This window comes from Pygocentrus nattereri, chromosome 26, assembly GCF_015220715.1.
Source record: "Pygocentrus nattereri isolate fPygNat1 chromosome 26, fPygNat1.pri, whole genome shotgun sequence".
Taxonomy (NCBI): Eukaryota; Metazoa; Chordata; class Actinopteri; order Characiformes; family Serrasalmidae; genus Pygocentrus; species Pygocentrus nattereri.
Window position 1 is genome coordinate 28,517,501 of NC_051236.1, and position 15,540 is coordinate 28,533,040.

At 39.6% G+C, this 15,540-nt stretch overlaps 1 protein-coding gene across 2 annotated transcripts in view; it reads right to left on the reverse strand.

Annotated features, from left to right (window-relative positions):
• The window catches only part of LOC108427650, a 150,513-nt gene that overhangs the window by 14,294 nt on the left and 120,679 nt on the right, over positions 1–15,540 (reverse strand). For both annotated transcript variants that reach the window (XM_017697940.2, XM_017697939.2), the window contains exon 4: positions 7,063–7,268. In XM_017697940.2, the coding sequence (XP_017553429.1) occupies positions 7,063–7,268 (206 nt within the window). The remainder of the gene's footprint in view (positions 1–7,062; positions 7,269–15,540) is intronic.

Below are 15,540 nucleotides of genomic sequence, written 5' to 3' on the forward strand. Positions count from 1 at the left end.
TTCACGTTGAATTTGTGCTGAACAGCCCCAGTTAGGTGAAGCTGAGCTCCATTTCTTTCCATTATGAACATGGCGCAGGGTTGATCGTGTTTACGCCAGGAACGTAATGCATTATTTACAAGTCGGAGGCTAATAAAAGCAGGTCTGCTCATTTGCTAATGATTCAGGGCACCCGGAGCATTATTCCAATTACTTATATTGAAAAAGAGTCAAAAAAACACGAGAGAGCGAGAGAGAGTGAGAGAGCGAGAGAGAGAGAAAGAGAGAATGTTTACCCTACTTTCAGTTTAATTGAAATGATTCAGAGATTACTTCACTTCGTTACCAAAATAGGGGTTTGTGTGGAACACTGAAGGGCGTGAGTTTAGTCTAAATACAGTATCAGTCACAAAGAGCTTTTTGCCAAACAAAGCCAGTCTGAACGCACACTGACCACACTGCAAATCCTCATGTAGGACGGTGCGCACCAACTTTCCTTTTCTAAATCTTTAGATGACTTCTTAGAGAGTCAAAAGAGCAAGTGAGTAGTTGTCTTAGATCAGAGATGAATGCATTTCTGAGTCACTTCTCCAAGGAGAACCGCAGATCAGATTAAGTTTAGTTTTTTAGTCAGTTGTTGACAGGAAAAGTCAACCTATGTATTAAAGTTGGGCTGGAAAGTGGAAGGTCAGGCCTACAGATATGAATTACTCATTTTTCAGAGAAAATCACAGGCATTACAGGCCGGCACACAGCGGACAGTCTGATAATCGCAGGCAAAAAGCTATAGTTTACATCTTGGCCTCTGGATTTGTCTTCTGCCTTTTTAATCTCTGAAAAAGCACACTCACTCAGCTTTGTGTCCATAAACAGAAAAGGTAACGTTTTACTTGCTTCATGGTATGCAGTGCTTCACAAAAGGCAGCATCCACCTTTCATTTGTCTCATTTTCAGGCAAAATGGCCATTAACTATTTCTGAAGAGTTTAAACAAGATAATCTACTTGCATAAAAGGGTAAAAGTGAAAGGAAGAGTAAAAACATAAAGCAGGAGTTTCGTAAAACTGGAGTTGAAAACATTATTAAAAGATATAGAGAAAATGGGGCCTCCAACAACCTTGTAAGACCTGGTAGACAACCAAAACTGTCCCTATCAAATAAGCGGTGCATAAAGCTTTCATCTTTGAGAAAAGTCAAGCTCCACTCTTGCTTCTGCTCTGAAAAATGATCCACAATCCACCCTTCCACTGTGAGAAGACAACTCAACATTATGAGTCTAAAAAGATGTGTAGGTGTCCAGAAGCCATTGAGAAAAGAAGACAGTAGAAAAAAACATTTGCTAATCAAAGAAGCAGCTGGTCTTCTCAGAACAATGGACTGACCACCTTAGTCCAGACCTCATCACTGAATGCAATTTGGGGATTCTTGGATGGTGAAAGGCAGAAAATTGAACCAACTAACTGAGGCTGAACTTTGGAGAAAATGTGCCTGCAAATTTCGTTGAAGAACGGACAATCTTTTTTCCCCTGATGCTGAAAAAGTCATTTTTACTGGAAATTAAATAACTGAACGGTGGTCTCTGACTTTTGCACAGCACTGTAGATAATCATCTTCTATTTCAGTTCACCTATTGCTGGCAGTATATCGATCCAGCGCACATGAATTAATTAATTAAGCAAATCCAATGCACCACTTTTTTCAGTGTTCTAGTTCCCCTGCAGATTACAAGATGCCATAGATGCAACCACACCCAGCACAGTGAATTGACTAAACTGACTACATTTCCAAGGAACAAACCCATTTCCAAAACCAAAAGGAAATCTCAGCTCCTTGCTCAAGCTTGAGTTATTCTCAGACTTCATCTTCTTGAGAACTTCTGTCTTACTCAGAGCACTGAGGCGGTTAATTGCCTAATATGGGCATCCTAATATAGCCCCTTTCCCCCTCATTACCGCAGCACAATTCTCGTTAAACTGAGTGTCCATGCATGTCCACTCGGGACGCTCTCCTGTTACCATCAGCTCAGGCTTCATGACCACACGTGGTAGGCCTCAGGAGGCCACATAACTGAGGAATTCATCAGTAACTCATTGTTAATAAAATAGTGACTGGTCTTGGAAACACTGGTCATTAAACGCTTTCTTTACTGTGATCTACATCCTTTACACTGCAGAAATAATGGGTCCTTAATGGTTTTTGCATTGAAAGAACAGTTAGAAGAACAACCTTAATTGGTATAAAACCTTTACACAATGCGGAGGTTCTTTGAGCTTTGGAGGTTCTTCACACTTGTTTACACACAGACACGTTTATAAAAATGATTATTTAAAGACCAAATTTTACACAGTGCAGCTTTAGTGCTTTACTAACTGATATAACTGTCAGTTCTCGATAGTCAGCAACTCACATTGTTAATTCATCTAAATACTGTGGGAGCTACACAGACGTTTTTATGCATTAGGTTTCTGTTAATTACTTCATCTCTTCTTTTTGTATGAATTCCCTTCATAAAAAAGTTATTTTGTCTGTAATACTGTGTTATTCTCACGCTAAAGTTCAGGTTGGGATACATCTTATATGTTTTGTTATGGTGTTTTGTGTTCAAACTCACCAGGTCAAATTGCATTTCTGTTTAAAAACACAGCAGGACTTATATTTGGTTCCCAGTGGCACAACTATCAAAGGTTTTGCTCTGTCTTCAGAAGTCCAGGCTTCTGGAGTTTGACCAAAACATTTTGGCCAATACCACTAAAATCATGAGTCGTCGTCATTGATTGATATCATCAGCAAATAGATCGAACAGGCCTGACACTCTTAAAAAGATCATGACCATGGTTCTATATAGAACCTTTTGGAGAATGTGTTATACATGGTTCTGTATAGAGTACATAAAGGTCCTATATAGCACCAATAAGGGTTCTTCTATAGTTACAATGTCAAGCTTACAACAATAGAAGAACCCTTTTAGGTGCTATATAGAACTCTTTTCAAACAAGTACTTTAAAGAGCCATAAACAACACATTCTCCATCAATCTGAAGAACAATTTTTGCCATGCAAGAATCATTTAAGTGGTGCTTTGGGTGTTCATGGTTCTATATAGAACTGATAGACCCTTTAAGAACCCGTCCTTTAAGAGTGCACAATAAATGTTACTGTTTATTGCATCGCATTACTCTCTGTCATGTTAACTGCTGTAAACAAATAAAGAACTTAATAAACGAATGAAGGTCTTGTTATCTTGTCTCAGATTTTCTTGTCATATTTAGACAAAGAGCTGTGCTCCAATCCAAAAACCACCAACGTTGTGTAATAGAAATCATCTACAGTCATGAATCCTGAGTCTTGATCTGCATTAAATATAATAAATATGATCTGATCATTTCAAGCTGAAACCGTCGTTTCCTACTTCATATGTTGCTGTAACATGCCCGCTTGCCCTGATGATGACATCTCAATCTTGTAGGAAGTTAAAATCCTATTTCCAATGCCATATTACATTGGGAAATGCAGAAAGGTTGTTATGCATGGAAATTGCACTGCAGTATCTCAGGGGCCCAAGCAGAGAAAAAGGGGAAAATAGGGGGGATCAATGCAGCTTTTAATTTTACCCCTCATTGATCATGTCAATAGTGCGCATACCTTTCACAAGCAGCAGAAAACTGACTCATATTTCTGGCCGGAGTGTGGCTGTAATGACCCGTCTGTGAGTGTGACACGTATTTCAGAAAAGGAAATTACTGCACATTCCTTTTCACAGGAAAAGGAGCATTAATATGGAGCAGACATTTGGTGTTCTTCAAATCGTAATCATAGTTAAAAGATGTGAATCACACCCAGACACACACATATATACGCACACACACTCACACTCCAGGGGCATGTGTATGTGGGGGAGATTCATAGTGCTTTGGCTCATTGCTTTAGTGATTACAGTAGTGAAAGCACAGAGGTAAACTGAGTCTCGGAGTCATAGAGAGGAAAAGGTGTTTATAGTAATCTAATCAAATTTATCTCGACTTAATCAAGCTCTAGCAAATACTTCATGCAGCAGTGGCCTGCAACGAACACACACCCACACACACACACCCACACACACACACCCACACACACACACACACACACACACACACACACACACACACACACGTGTGTATTCCTGCTTTTATATTCCACTGTATGTTTCCACTGGCAAATGTGATGCATTGAATTGAACTGAAGCTGAGTGCTGAAGAAAGGTATACTGTGAGTTTATCAAAAGGCTGTTTATGTCGAAGCCAACGTGAACTGGCAATCAAAACGCATCCTCCTACCACTCTATGACACAATGATGTCCAAGGTCAAAGATCACCCTTTGTTTATTTAATTTCCAGTCAAAATATCCAGTAAGTGCAAGTTATTCAATTTTCAAAGTCAGAAAAAAAGGCAGAAAAGATGCCTGATCAACTAAATATATATTGCTGTTGTTGGAAGAACACCTTGTCTCCAAAATGGTAACTTTACAGGAAAAGGAAAAAAAACCTACTTTACTTTTAATATAAGCCAATGGAGCAAGACATTTTCCTAGGTCATTTTAGGGCTAACAGGCATTTTCAAATGATGTCAGAAACTGAAAAACAACAAGAAAGGATATATATATATATATATATATATATATTAGTATTTAAAAAATATTTTTCCACCCGTTCAAAGTTCAGTCATAGAAGTTGGTTGCATTTTCCAAGTAATTCCAAACTCAATCATTCATTTAGCAGCTTCTTTGATTTATTTGTACAATTTTCAATTTCCTTTTCTCAGTAACGGCGTCTTGACAGCTACACATCCTTCTAGATCTTCTAGACTATGTGAGGTTAACCACTAACATAATTAGGAACTGACAGGGGAATCAACTGACCATATTTAGATTTCCAGTGGATGCCAGCAATTTTTATGGGAAAGAAACCTCATTACATTTGGCCTTCTGGAGGCCAAATAGAAGCAGTAGCCTGACCAATGAGTGTTAGAGATAGAAAACAGTAGCAGCTCTGAAAGAGTAGCTGTAAAGCTGCTGCAGGGTAAAATATGTGTTAATGTCTCTTACAAGCTTCAATTAAATCATGAAATGTGTTTAGTTCACTTTTCACGTTAACTTTTTTTGGGTCCTAGCACAAACAGTCACTGTTCACCACGGACACACACAGAATGGGAAAGACACCTGAGTAGAAACATTGAAAAAGCTTTCTACCCCACACACACACACACACACACACACAAGAAATACACACCTCACACACCCTCCGTTCAGGTCTACATTAATCAGAGCCAGAGCCAGGTGAGTGACAATGATTAGATGTGTTTAAATTGGAGCGAACATCTCCCCCCATTCCCCCCCACCGATCTCTCTCTGTCTCTTTTCTCCTTCTCTCTCTTTCTCTCTCTCCCCTTCTTTCTCTTTCTAAGGCTCTCTCTCGCGCCCTCCTCTCTCTCTCTCACTCTCTCTCTCTCTCTCTCTCTCTCTCTCTCTCTCCCTCCCTCCCTCCCTCCCTCACTCCCTCCCTCCCTCCCTCTGTTGAAGGCTTGCGGGCTGTGTCACATGTTTTATTGTCATCTCTGCAATTAGACAGGCACAGATGTGCGCACCTCCTGGCAACCCCAAAGCCCCAACCACCAAATTAATTTCAGCTTCCCCCTCTCCTCCCTCACACCAAAACAGGTTCAGCAGGAGAGCAGGGGTGTTTCTCACTCCCGGGAATTCCCCCTGTTACAGGTGTCTCGCTGTAAGAAAGTTAGAACTGGCCACATTTGTGTCACCACTCAACAACAGTCAAACTCTAAGCAACCTTATCAACATGAGTTGTGAAAACACTGTAAAACAGTTACCGCATGTGTTTTACACTCCCAGAAAATTTGGGGAAATCTAAGTTTTTACCATGTTTTCAAATCGTGCTTCTCCAGTTCACAGAAGAGTGGAAAAACGTTCTTCACTTTCAATGTAAAGACAAAAAAAAAACAGAAACATGTTTTTTTTGGACAGTTATGAAATATTCAAAGTATTAGCAAATAGAGAATTTTATAACTTTAATATTATTCTTGTTTGTTTTGCTTAAGGAAACAGCTAAATGGCTTTCTACATTATGAAATTGCTTAGAAGCATCTAAATATTTCCAACATCAGTGTTTTGCTGTATTATTTGTTACACATTGTGCTGTAGGTGGATTACAGTAATATTACTGTAACTAATTACAGTGTTCAGCAAAGAGTAGAATTAGTGCAGGGAACTAAACATGAAATTTTTCATAATGTACTGCAAAATAGGATAAAATCACTTTCAGTTTCTCTTCAGTGAAACTGTACGTATCATTAAGTGTATAACTGCTGTCGGAAAAAACGCATATCTTATAATCTCATATCGTGTTTCAGTTTTTGAAAATGCTTGTTACCATTTACATTGTCTGTAAATTTAAGGAATAAAGGACCAAAGAAAACCGTCTGATTCCATTCACTCACATTTAAAGTAAAGTGTGTTTTTCCTTCTCCTGTAAAGTTTGAATTTTGGAGTTTTACAGCAATATGTCTATATCTATATGTGATTTATGGTTAACCGTTTAATAATGCTAATATTTTCTTAATATTTATTAACACTAATAATTGCATACTAATTACACAATGGTATAATGAGAAAACTACCAAAAATAGTAACTACTAACAGGTACTGTTGTACAGTAACATCTAACTACACATTAAATACTTTCTAAGATCTCCACAAGCGTTACACCTGTTTTGCTCTCCACACTTCCAGATTTTTCCGCTAAAAGCTAGTCACCAATAGCAAGTCCCTGCTTGTGTTCTGTGACAACAATGAGATAGTTACAGTTGTTTTAAGTGGGTATATTTTTCTTGCCTTTTTTTTTACTTAACTGTCAATTTAACTGCCAATACACATCAGGTAAAAGAAACTGTTTGTGGTTGGAAATTTTGCATAACAGGCAAATAGTCACAGTAGGACATCTGGCTGATGTGATGAGTCAAGACTTACTCCTTTCCTTCTCCCACTGAAAGCCTAAGATCTATGGACCTCATCATGACTTGCACTCTTTGAGACTCACCTGATCAGCAGCGTTTCGGTCAACAGGCCGAAGCAGATGGCGGCAGTTCTGAACAGTGCGTGTGGAGGGGGGTTCTGGAAGGCCGTCAGCATGCGAACCACTGCATATGGCACCAGGGCCAGCAAAGCCACAGCCACAACTACCACAGGCCACGTCTGCCACTGACAGGCCAAAGTCTTCCACACAGCCGTCCGACACTGCTGATACTGTTCCGAGACAGAGAGAGAGAAAAGAGCAGGTCACTCAGTGGAACAGGCCGAGGGAAACTTTCAGCCAGCAGGAGAGAATGAATAGGCACGGTAGATGCCTACAACCTCACATAGAACCTTGTGTAGGAAATGATCTACTGCGTTATATACTTTTCACAAAAAATGAAATAACATTCAATTATTTTAATATGATTTAGCATTGTTTTTAAATGCACTGAATGAATAGAAGTATGCATCATTATGTTGTTTGTATTTATTTTATGCAGGCAACAATGAAACTTTTTGGCTAACTCTGGATCATTGACAGTTCTGTTGGTACTGTTTATTAATGGGGACTGTCCTGGACAAAAGCTAAAGGGAAATTCACACATGTGCCTCAAACAGTGTAGGGCAATAAAGACATGAAAACAATGTATTAAATTTTCTTATGGCAATACACACACACGCACACACACACGCACACTTGTGTGTACTTACAAGTGTTCTATTCTAAATACGCAACTTTATGAACTTCTTCTCTTCAGTGCTGCCTTTTGAGTTATACCATAACTAAAATGCACTTAATTGCATTTAAATTTTATTAGTATTTAATTGCATTTTTATAAAAAATAAGTATATACTTATTATATATCATTACAAACAACTGAGCACAAAATATATGTATCTAAATTATATGTAAGTAATGCTTTTTATGTTTGACTCTATTAAGCATACGAGTGCATTTCGGTTGGACATTGGAACAGATTTTGTTGCAATGATGTTATTATTGTGACTAGAATGTGGCTAAAACATATTTTAAAACATACTATAAAACATACTATAAAACATACTATAGAGTGTTAGGAAATGCATTCAAGCCTGTTTTCTTAAAGCAGACTAAAGTTCAATTGAAAACCTGTTACTTTAAAACATACAATTCAATTTTATTTTAAGTATCTCTTAAAATTGTGTACTTACACATTAATAACGCATGCAACAACAACATAACTACTGGTGATAGACACTGCTGGTGAAGTGTATCATAATGCAGGTAAATAACACACCTGCTCTTACAATCAAAAAGGTCTTGTTGGAAAAACAGCAGTTCACACACATGTGATTACATAACATAACATGACATCGTTACACTCCTGTAGTAACATGAGTTAAAACTGTCATTGATGTAAATGTGTATTTGCATGAGCTGAGCCGCTGTAATCCATCTGTAGTAGTGAATCCATTATCAGTAATTACATTGTTTTTGCGTGTATTGTTATGGTGTAACTACACAGCTATTAGAGACACTATATAAAAATGCAGAAAATCTGATTTTTTGTTTGTTGTACTTAGGTATTCTCCTTTGTTGCAAAGAACACTTTATTGAATATTACTTTAATTGATTATATGTGATACTTGAACCATTTCAAAATCAGTGTAATTAAATTGGCCCCATTAGATCAAAGCATCCGTGCATTTTTACAACCATTATAAATTGTTTGTACTCAAACAGAATGTTAATCTACTCTGAAACTCAAAGTCAATGAGCCAATTACTGGCGGCAGCTGTATTAGTTATGTGGTTTATAAATGCAGCCTGTTTCCCATACGAGTATTAAGTCTAGTCTTGGACTACATTACAACGGCGGTGGTGATTCACCGTTAAATGGCATTTCTAGTCTAGTCGTAGGCTTAGAATGGGTCTGGGAAACGGGGCTGAGATGTTTAAGTTATTTTGGCTTTAGAGGATGTGTCAGCAACAAGGGCGAACACATTCAATAGAGCCTGACAGACTGACCTGAGTTTCAAATATCGCTTTTCATTCGGAGTTCTGAGGCCAAGTCATTAGGCCTTTTGATTGGAAAACAAACACAGCCCCCTTTGTTAGGGTGAAAATGTCTACTGATGAGAGCTTGTGGCTTCACACCTGTCCTTTCAAATGCCCCACCCTCTGTCTCTCTCTCTCTCTGTCTCTTTCTCCCTTCAGGCGTGGAGTGCTCTGTTATTACAACACATACAGGTCTCCACTTAACATCAGCGCTAGCACCAGCAGAGCTTATAAAAACAGGGCAGGTTAGGCAGGTCTGTAGGTGTGTGTGTGTGTGTGTGTGTGTGTGTGTGTGTGTGTGTGTTCTCTATCAGCACTCACCCTGAGGCATTTTATTTTTGATACTTCTGACTCAGTGCACAGGTGCTTACCGCCACCATATTCCAACAACAGGTATGAAAAAAAAAGTGTTAAAAAAATGTGTAATAAGAACAATTGGATTCTCAGACACTGGATAGAAATGTGGCTAGCTTGTTTACGCATCTAATGTCAGCACATTTTAGACACCTAAGAGTAAAGGGAGCGCTTAGGGATTCAGTATGGATGTTTTTTGGATAAAGAGTGGATAAAGAATTCCCTGTGAATAGAAAAAAGAAGAAAACACACACACAGACAAGCTAAGAACTCACAGTGTGATATTTGAACAGCTTTTAATTAGCGCCCCAGCTTCATCTGCAAATGCATACAGCGTCACCCTCTTTAGGACTGCTATCCATTAATTAGATTCGTTGTGGTGAGTGCCATTGAGCTATCCACGATGTTTAAGGTTACATCAAACCGCAGTAAGTGGCTTCCTGATAGCAGGACACATCCGTCTTCATTACTCAGACCACTGTCTGCCTCTGCTCTTCAGCCAGAGAAAGAGAGAGAGCGAAAGAGAGAAAGAAAGAGAGAGAACAAGAGAAAAAAAGAGAGAGAGAGCGAGAGAGAGAGAGAGAGAGAAGCCGAGCTAATGACTACAGAAGAGCTGATAGGCCCCATCCCAGACAGACCCTGAACTTTTGCCTGCTTTTATTTCCACATTGAAGCTTATTAATTTACCAAAAGAAAGTAGGTGCCCACTCATGGGGGATTTTCTTTGCCAAAAGCAATCCGAGCTGAGCAGCTCTACACACACACATACACAGAGGTTTATTTTTAAATAATGTCAGAATGTGGAGTCATATGTATATTTGCTCAGAAATGTGGTCTCCGTAGAGGACATGTTAGCTTACTTTCACTTAGAAAAACAAAATGCCATTTGCCTAAGGATGCCTAAACCTTTGCATAGGACGATACAAGAAGACTCTCATTCCAAAATGCATAGACTAGGCCCCCTTAATGATTTGTGCATTAACACTAAGCTAACAGTGATAAATACCACTCCTGTTTTCTGCTTCTCAAATCCATTCAGCAACTGTCAGCATTTTATCTGGGACTTCCAGAAGGCATAGAGTGGCATTTCTTATCACTAACTTTATCCCACCTTTTGTAAATGTAATTGGTTGATTCCACTGTCAGTCGTCAGTTGATAGTTAATTAAGTGATTAAGTGATACTTTTTTGATCCCACAACCGGGGAAATTCCACCTCCGCATTTAACCCACCTGTGAAGTGAAAAACCACATGCACACTAGTGAACACACACACTAGGGGGCAGTGAGCACACTTGCCCGGAGCGGTGGGCAGCCCTATCCACGGCGCCCAGGGAGCAGTTGGGGGTTAGGTGTCTTGCTCAAGGACACCTCAGTCATGGACTGTCAGTGCTGGGGATCGAACCGGCAACCTTCCGGTCACAGGGCCAGATCCCTAACCTCCAGCCCACGACTGCCCCCCACATAATCCTATGTGTAATGAATTCTTTACAGCTCCTGAAGGCCTGACCAATGGGAGAGCTCCTTTGGATGTATTTACTAAGATACTGGGGGAAAAAATCCTGATTTCATCAGGGCAGCTCAAGATTTTCACTGCTTTGGTTTCAACCAAAACTTAAAATTGAATTGAATATGAACACAATACTTACAGGGATTAAATAGCAGCATAATGGATGTAGATGTGAACATTTTAGCAATCATGTCCTGAGGAAAATATATCTCATATGAATTATATATATTATATATGTAAGTATCTGTATATAAGTATATAAAACATATATATTTTTTGGATGTATTACAATTTTGTTTGTACTACAAGACTTTTTTTTCCGACAATATAGAAAAACTAAACACACACACACACACACACACACACACACACACACACACACACACACACACACACATACACACACCAAGAGGCCAGAAGAAAGTTCTCATAGCTGCCTCAGAACAACAAGCAGTGCATCAAGAAGAAGAAACATAAACAGGGCAGATTCCTAAAGGCAACAGATAAGCTGTATGTGGTGGAGAGAATTCCCTCCACTCCGGCCGCATCCCATGAGCCCACTGTTCCGCTCCAGAATGGCCTTCTCTGTGACCCAGTGGTCCTCAGCATTCTGTTTCTTCCACACCAACCCCCCCCCTGCTAACCACAGCCCCATCTAAACAAGCTCCCTCTGCCTCAGTGCAGACACTAAACACTCTGTACATTAACGCTGACCTCCCAGTCCCTGTGGGACACTCCCTAAAGCACAGCTCAGGAGCCAACACTGCCATTTATTCAGTCAAGTGGCCAGAAGATGAGCTACTGGTGACGCTTCTGAAAGTAGATTTACATGAGTATTTCACTTGCGTTTCTGAGTGAAAATGACTGTGTGCAAATGTGAAAAATGATTATATTTCACAGATGACTTCTGACACCTGATTAAAATTCATGAACTAGTATTCCGCGTGAACATGTCAAAACCTTGCAAGCATATATATATTTTATTACTTTTACTTTTTTATACAGAAAAAAAAATTATCAAACATGCATTCATGTCATTTTTGAGGCTATGTTGAAGATGTATTGCCATCATCTATATCTGCTTTGAAAACAAGAGAATCACTAACGAAACAACACTTTAAAACAATGTAAAAGCTTTTCAGGAGCCAAACTCTCACACTTGCTCAATGTTAGCATCCATTTCTTTCTATCTTCAAATAGCTGAAGATGTGCTAAGACCTTGAGGTGGAAGCAGAACACAAGTAATAGCTATAGAGGCTTATTTGTGTTACAAATGTATGTTTGAAACAATGATGAGCAAACATTGTAGCTGAACTTTCACTCTGTCTCTAAAAATGTGGTTGAATCTTAAAGAAAACGGAAGTGTAGAGCTCCCTGTATGCGGGATGTCTTAAGAAAGGCCCCTGAGGAGCCCTGCATGTCCTGATTAAGAGCTGGATAGGTAAGCGGGTTTCATTTGCAGACTAAGAGTATTTAATGACAACCGAAGCCGCTGCTTTGAATGGGGTCAGTGTGTTTTGGGTACATTTCAGGGTATATTTACACAACCTGGCAATGGGGGCGCTTAAAAGGATATGAGGGCTCTTTGGACCGTTACACTCGCTAATCCCTGCTATCTAGAGTTCCGATTTTGTTGATTTCCATTACCCCTCAATCCAACCTCATTGCTTTTCCAAAGCCAGGCCCAAACTCAATCCCTCTATATCACTGTTTGTTACCAAGGCTGAGACATTTCTTACCTGTGTGGACTTGCACTGTCTTTTTTGGCCTTTTCAGTGAACAAACTAGACAAACTAGTGCGTTTAATCTCCCCATTATGCCACTATAGCAGCACTATATATTACCACATTAAAACTTTGCATCTCTGTATAGGAGAAGCAAAAACTCTCTTGACTGTAAAGGGCTAGGATTAGGGACCTTCCCCCTTTTTTTAAAAAGTGGCTACAGTAATGCTCCACCTATGGACTGAAACTATTTGTGTTGTGGCAATGACATAAAAATGTGCGGCAGTGTTTTTTGAATGAAGGTTTTTATTGAAACATTAAACTGATGATAAATCTAAAACAAATATAAAACATTATTGTCGCAAATTGAAATTTAAAAGGTAGGGCCAGAAATCTACAAACAGAAAATAGCCCAAATGATGATTTTGCATACACTTGGCTTATTACTATATCTATGAATGGCTTGAGATTAATCATACCAAACCATCTGTAAATGTTTGAATACGTCAACTTTTTTTTTTATGTGAGATTCCAGGTTGAACGTATAGAAGAATATATGTATACATATATCATTGCATGCTGTTTATATATGATGATCTGAATATACAAATACAGAACTTTGTATCTCCATTTTTGAAATTTTTCAGCTTTGGATATCTTTTCAAAATACCTGTTGCCCTTTACATTTTGTGTAAATTTCATGATGAATGGAGAAAGAGCAATGGCTAAAAATGACATGCAAAAATGTCTGATTCCATTGACTTACATTAAAAGTTCCCTCTCCTGTAAAGTTACCATTTTGGACATACAAGATTTTATTCCGACAGCAGCGATATATATACACTGTATTTCCAAAAGTATTCACTCATCCATCCAAATCATTGAATTCAGCTGTTCCAGTCACTTCCATCTCCACAGCTGTATAAAGCCGAGCCCCTAGGCCTGCAGACTGCTTCTACAGACATCAGTGAAAGAATGGGTCGCTCTCAGGAGCTCAGTGATGAAGTCCAGTCATGAAATTTCCTTGCTAATAAAAGTTAGTCAGTCAGTCAGTCCACTGTCAGTGGGATTATAACAAAGTGGAAGTGATTGGGAACGACAGCAACTCAGCTACAAAGTGGTCAGCCATGTAAAACCACAGAGCAGGGTCAACAGATGCTGAGGCACATGGTGCGCAGAGGTCACCAACTTTCTGCAGAGTCAATCACTACAGACCTCCAAACTTCATGTGGCCTTCAGATCAGCTCAAGAACAGCGTAGAGAGCTTCATGGAATGGGTTTCCATGGCCGAGCAGCTGCATCCAGGCCTTACATCACCAAGCGCAATGCAAAGCGTGGAATGCAGTGGTGTAAAGCGCCGCCACTGGACTCTAGAGCAGTGGAGACGTGTTCTCTGGAGTGACCAATCATGCTTCTCCATCTGGCAATCCGATGGACGAGTCTGGTTTGGCGGTTGCCAGGAGAACGGGACTTGACCGACTGCATTGTACCAAGTGTAAAGTTTGGTGGAGGGGGGATCATGGTGTGAAGTTGTTTTTCAGGAGTTGGGCTCGGCCCATTAGTTCAAGTGAAAGGAAATTTTTGGATAATCTCATGCTCCCAACTTTGTGGGAAAAGTTTGGGGACGACCCCTTCCTGTTCCAAAATGACTGCGCACCAGTGCACAAAGCAGGTCCATAAAGACGTGGATGAGCCAGTTTGGTGTGGAAGAACTTGACTGGCCTGCACAGAGTCCTGACCTCAACCCCACAGAACACCTTTGGGATGAATTAGAGCGGAGACTGTGAGCCAGACCTTCTCGTCCAACATCAGTGTCTGACCTCACAAATGCGTTTCTGGAAGAACGGTCAAAAATTCCCATAAACACACTCCTACACCTTGTGGAAAGCCTTCCCAGAAGAGTTGAAGCTGTTATAGCTGCAAAGGGTGGGCCGACATCATATAACAACATATCAACCCTATGGATTAAGAATGTCACTCAATTTTATATGTGTGTGAAGGCAGACGAGCAAATACTTTTGGAAATATTTATAAACACACACACACACACACATATATATATATACATTTACATATATAAATATATATATATATACACCTTAGGACTTCACCACTGTTTACTGTTTTACATCTAGAACCATTTTTTAGGGAATCAAAAGTGGTTCTTCTATGGCATGTCTCTGAGGAACCCTTTTTGAGTACAGTAGCCATGTGAACATACAACCTAATAATCTATTAATAATCCGACTAAAAGCTCAATTGGAATAGAATACATCTACGTAAACACCTCAGTCGGAATAGCCTAGTCCGATTGAGGCCATTCGGAATATAATTTCGATCCTATTGAACGCGGTGGGTAATCCTGTAAATAATCCGTTAAATAGAAGAATAATAGCCATGTAAACGTCTGAATCGGATTACACCCCAATCGGAACGTACGTTCTGAGTATGCGCTTTCGTGTCACAGTAATAATCCGGCTCTGGCAAAAGTTTATAACGTTCAACACGGTGGAGCAGAAACATGTTCTGCAGAGATTATGCTCTGATTTTATAAAGACAGTGGTGGGATGGATGTCCAGTCCAGTGTCTCAGAACACAACGTCTTCCTCTCGCCACTTCCTTTATAAGTACATGTGACGTACATTGTGTCATTTTGCATCAAATTACTAGTAGAGTGCATGTAAACAAAGATTTTCCATCAAATTGCTGAAGAGCGCGTGCATATAAACACCTCAGTCTGAATCTGTAACCGGAACGTATTCAATCGGCTTGTAAACACAGCCAATGTCACTCATGTCCTTGGCCTGCTGCTTTAATAAACAAAGAATTCGGTCCCTCTGCATGTGCTGTACAGTCAGCATTCATCAAATATTAGAGCTT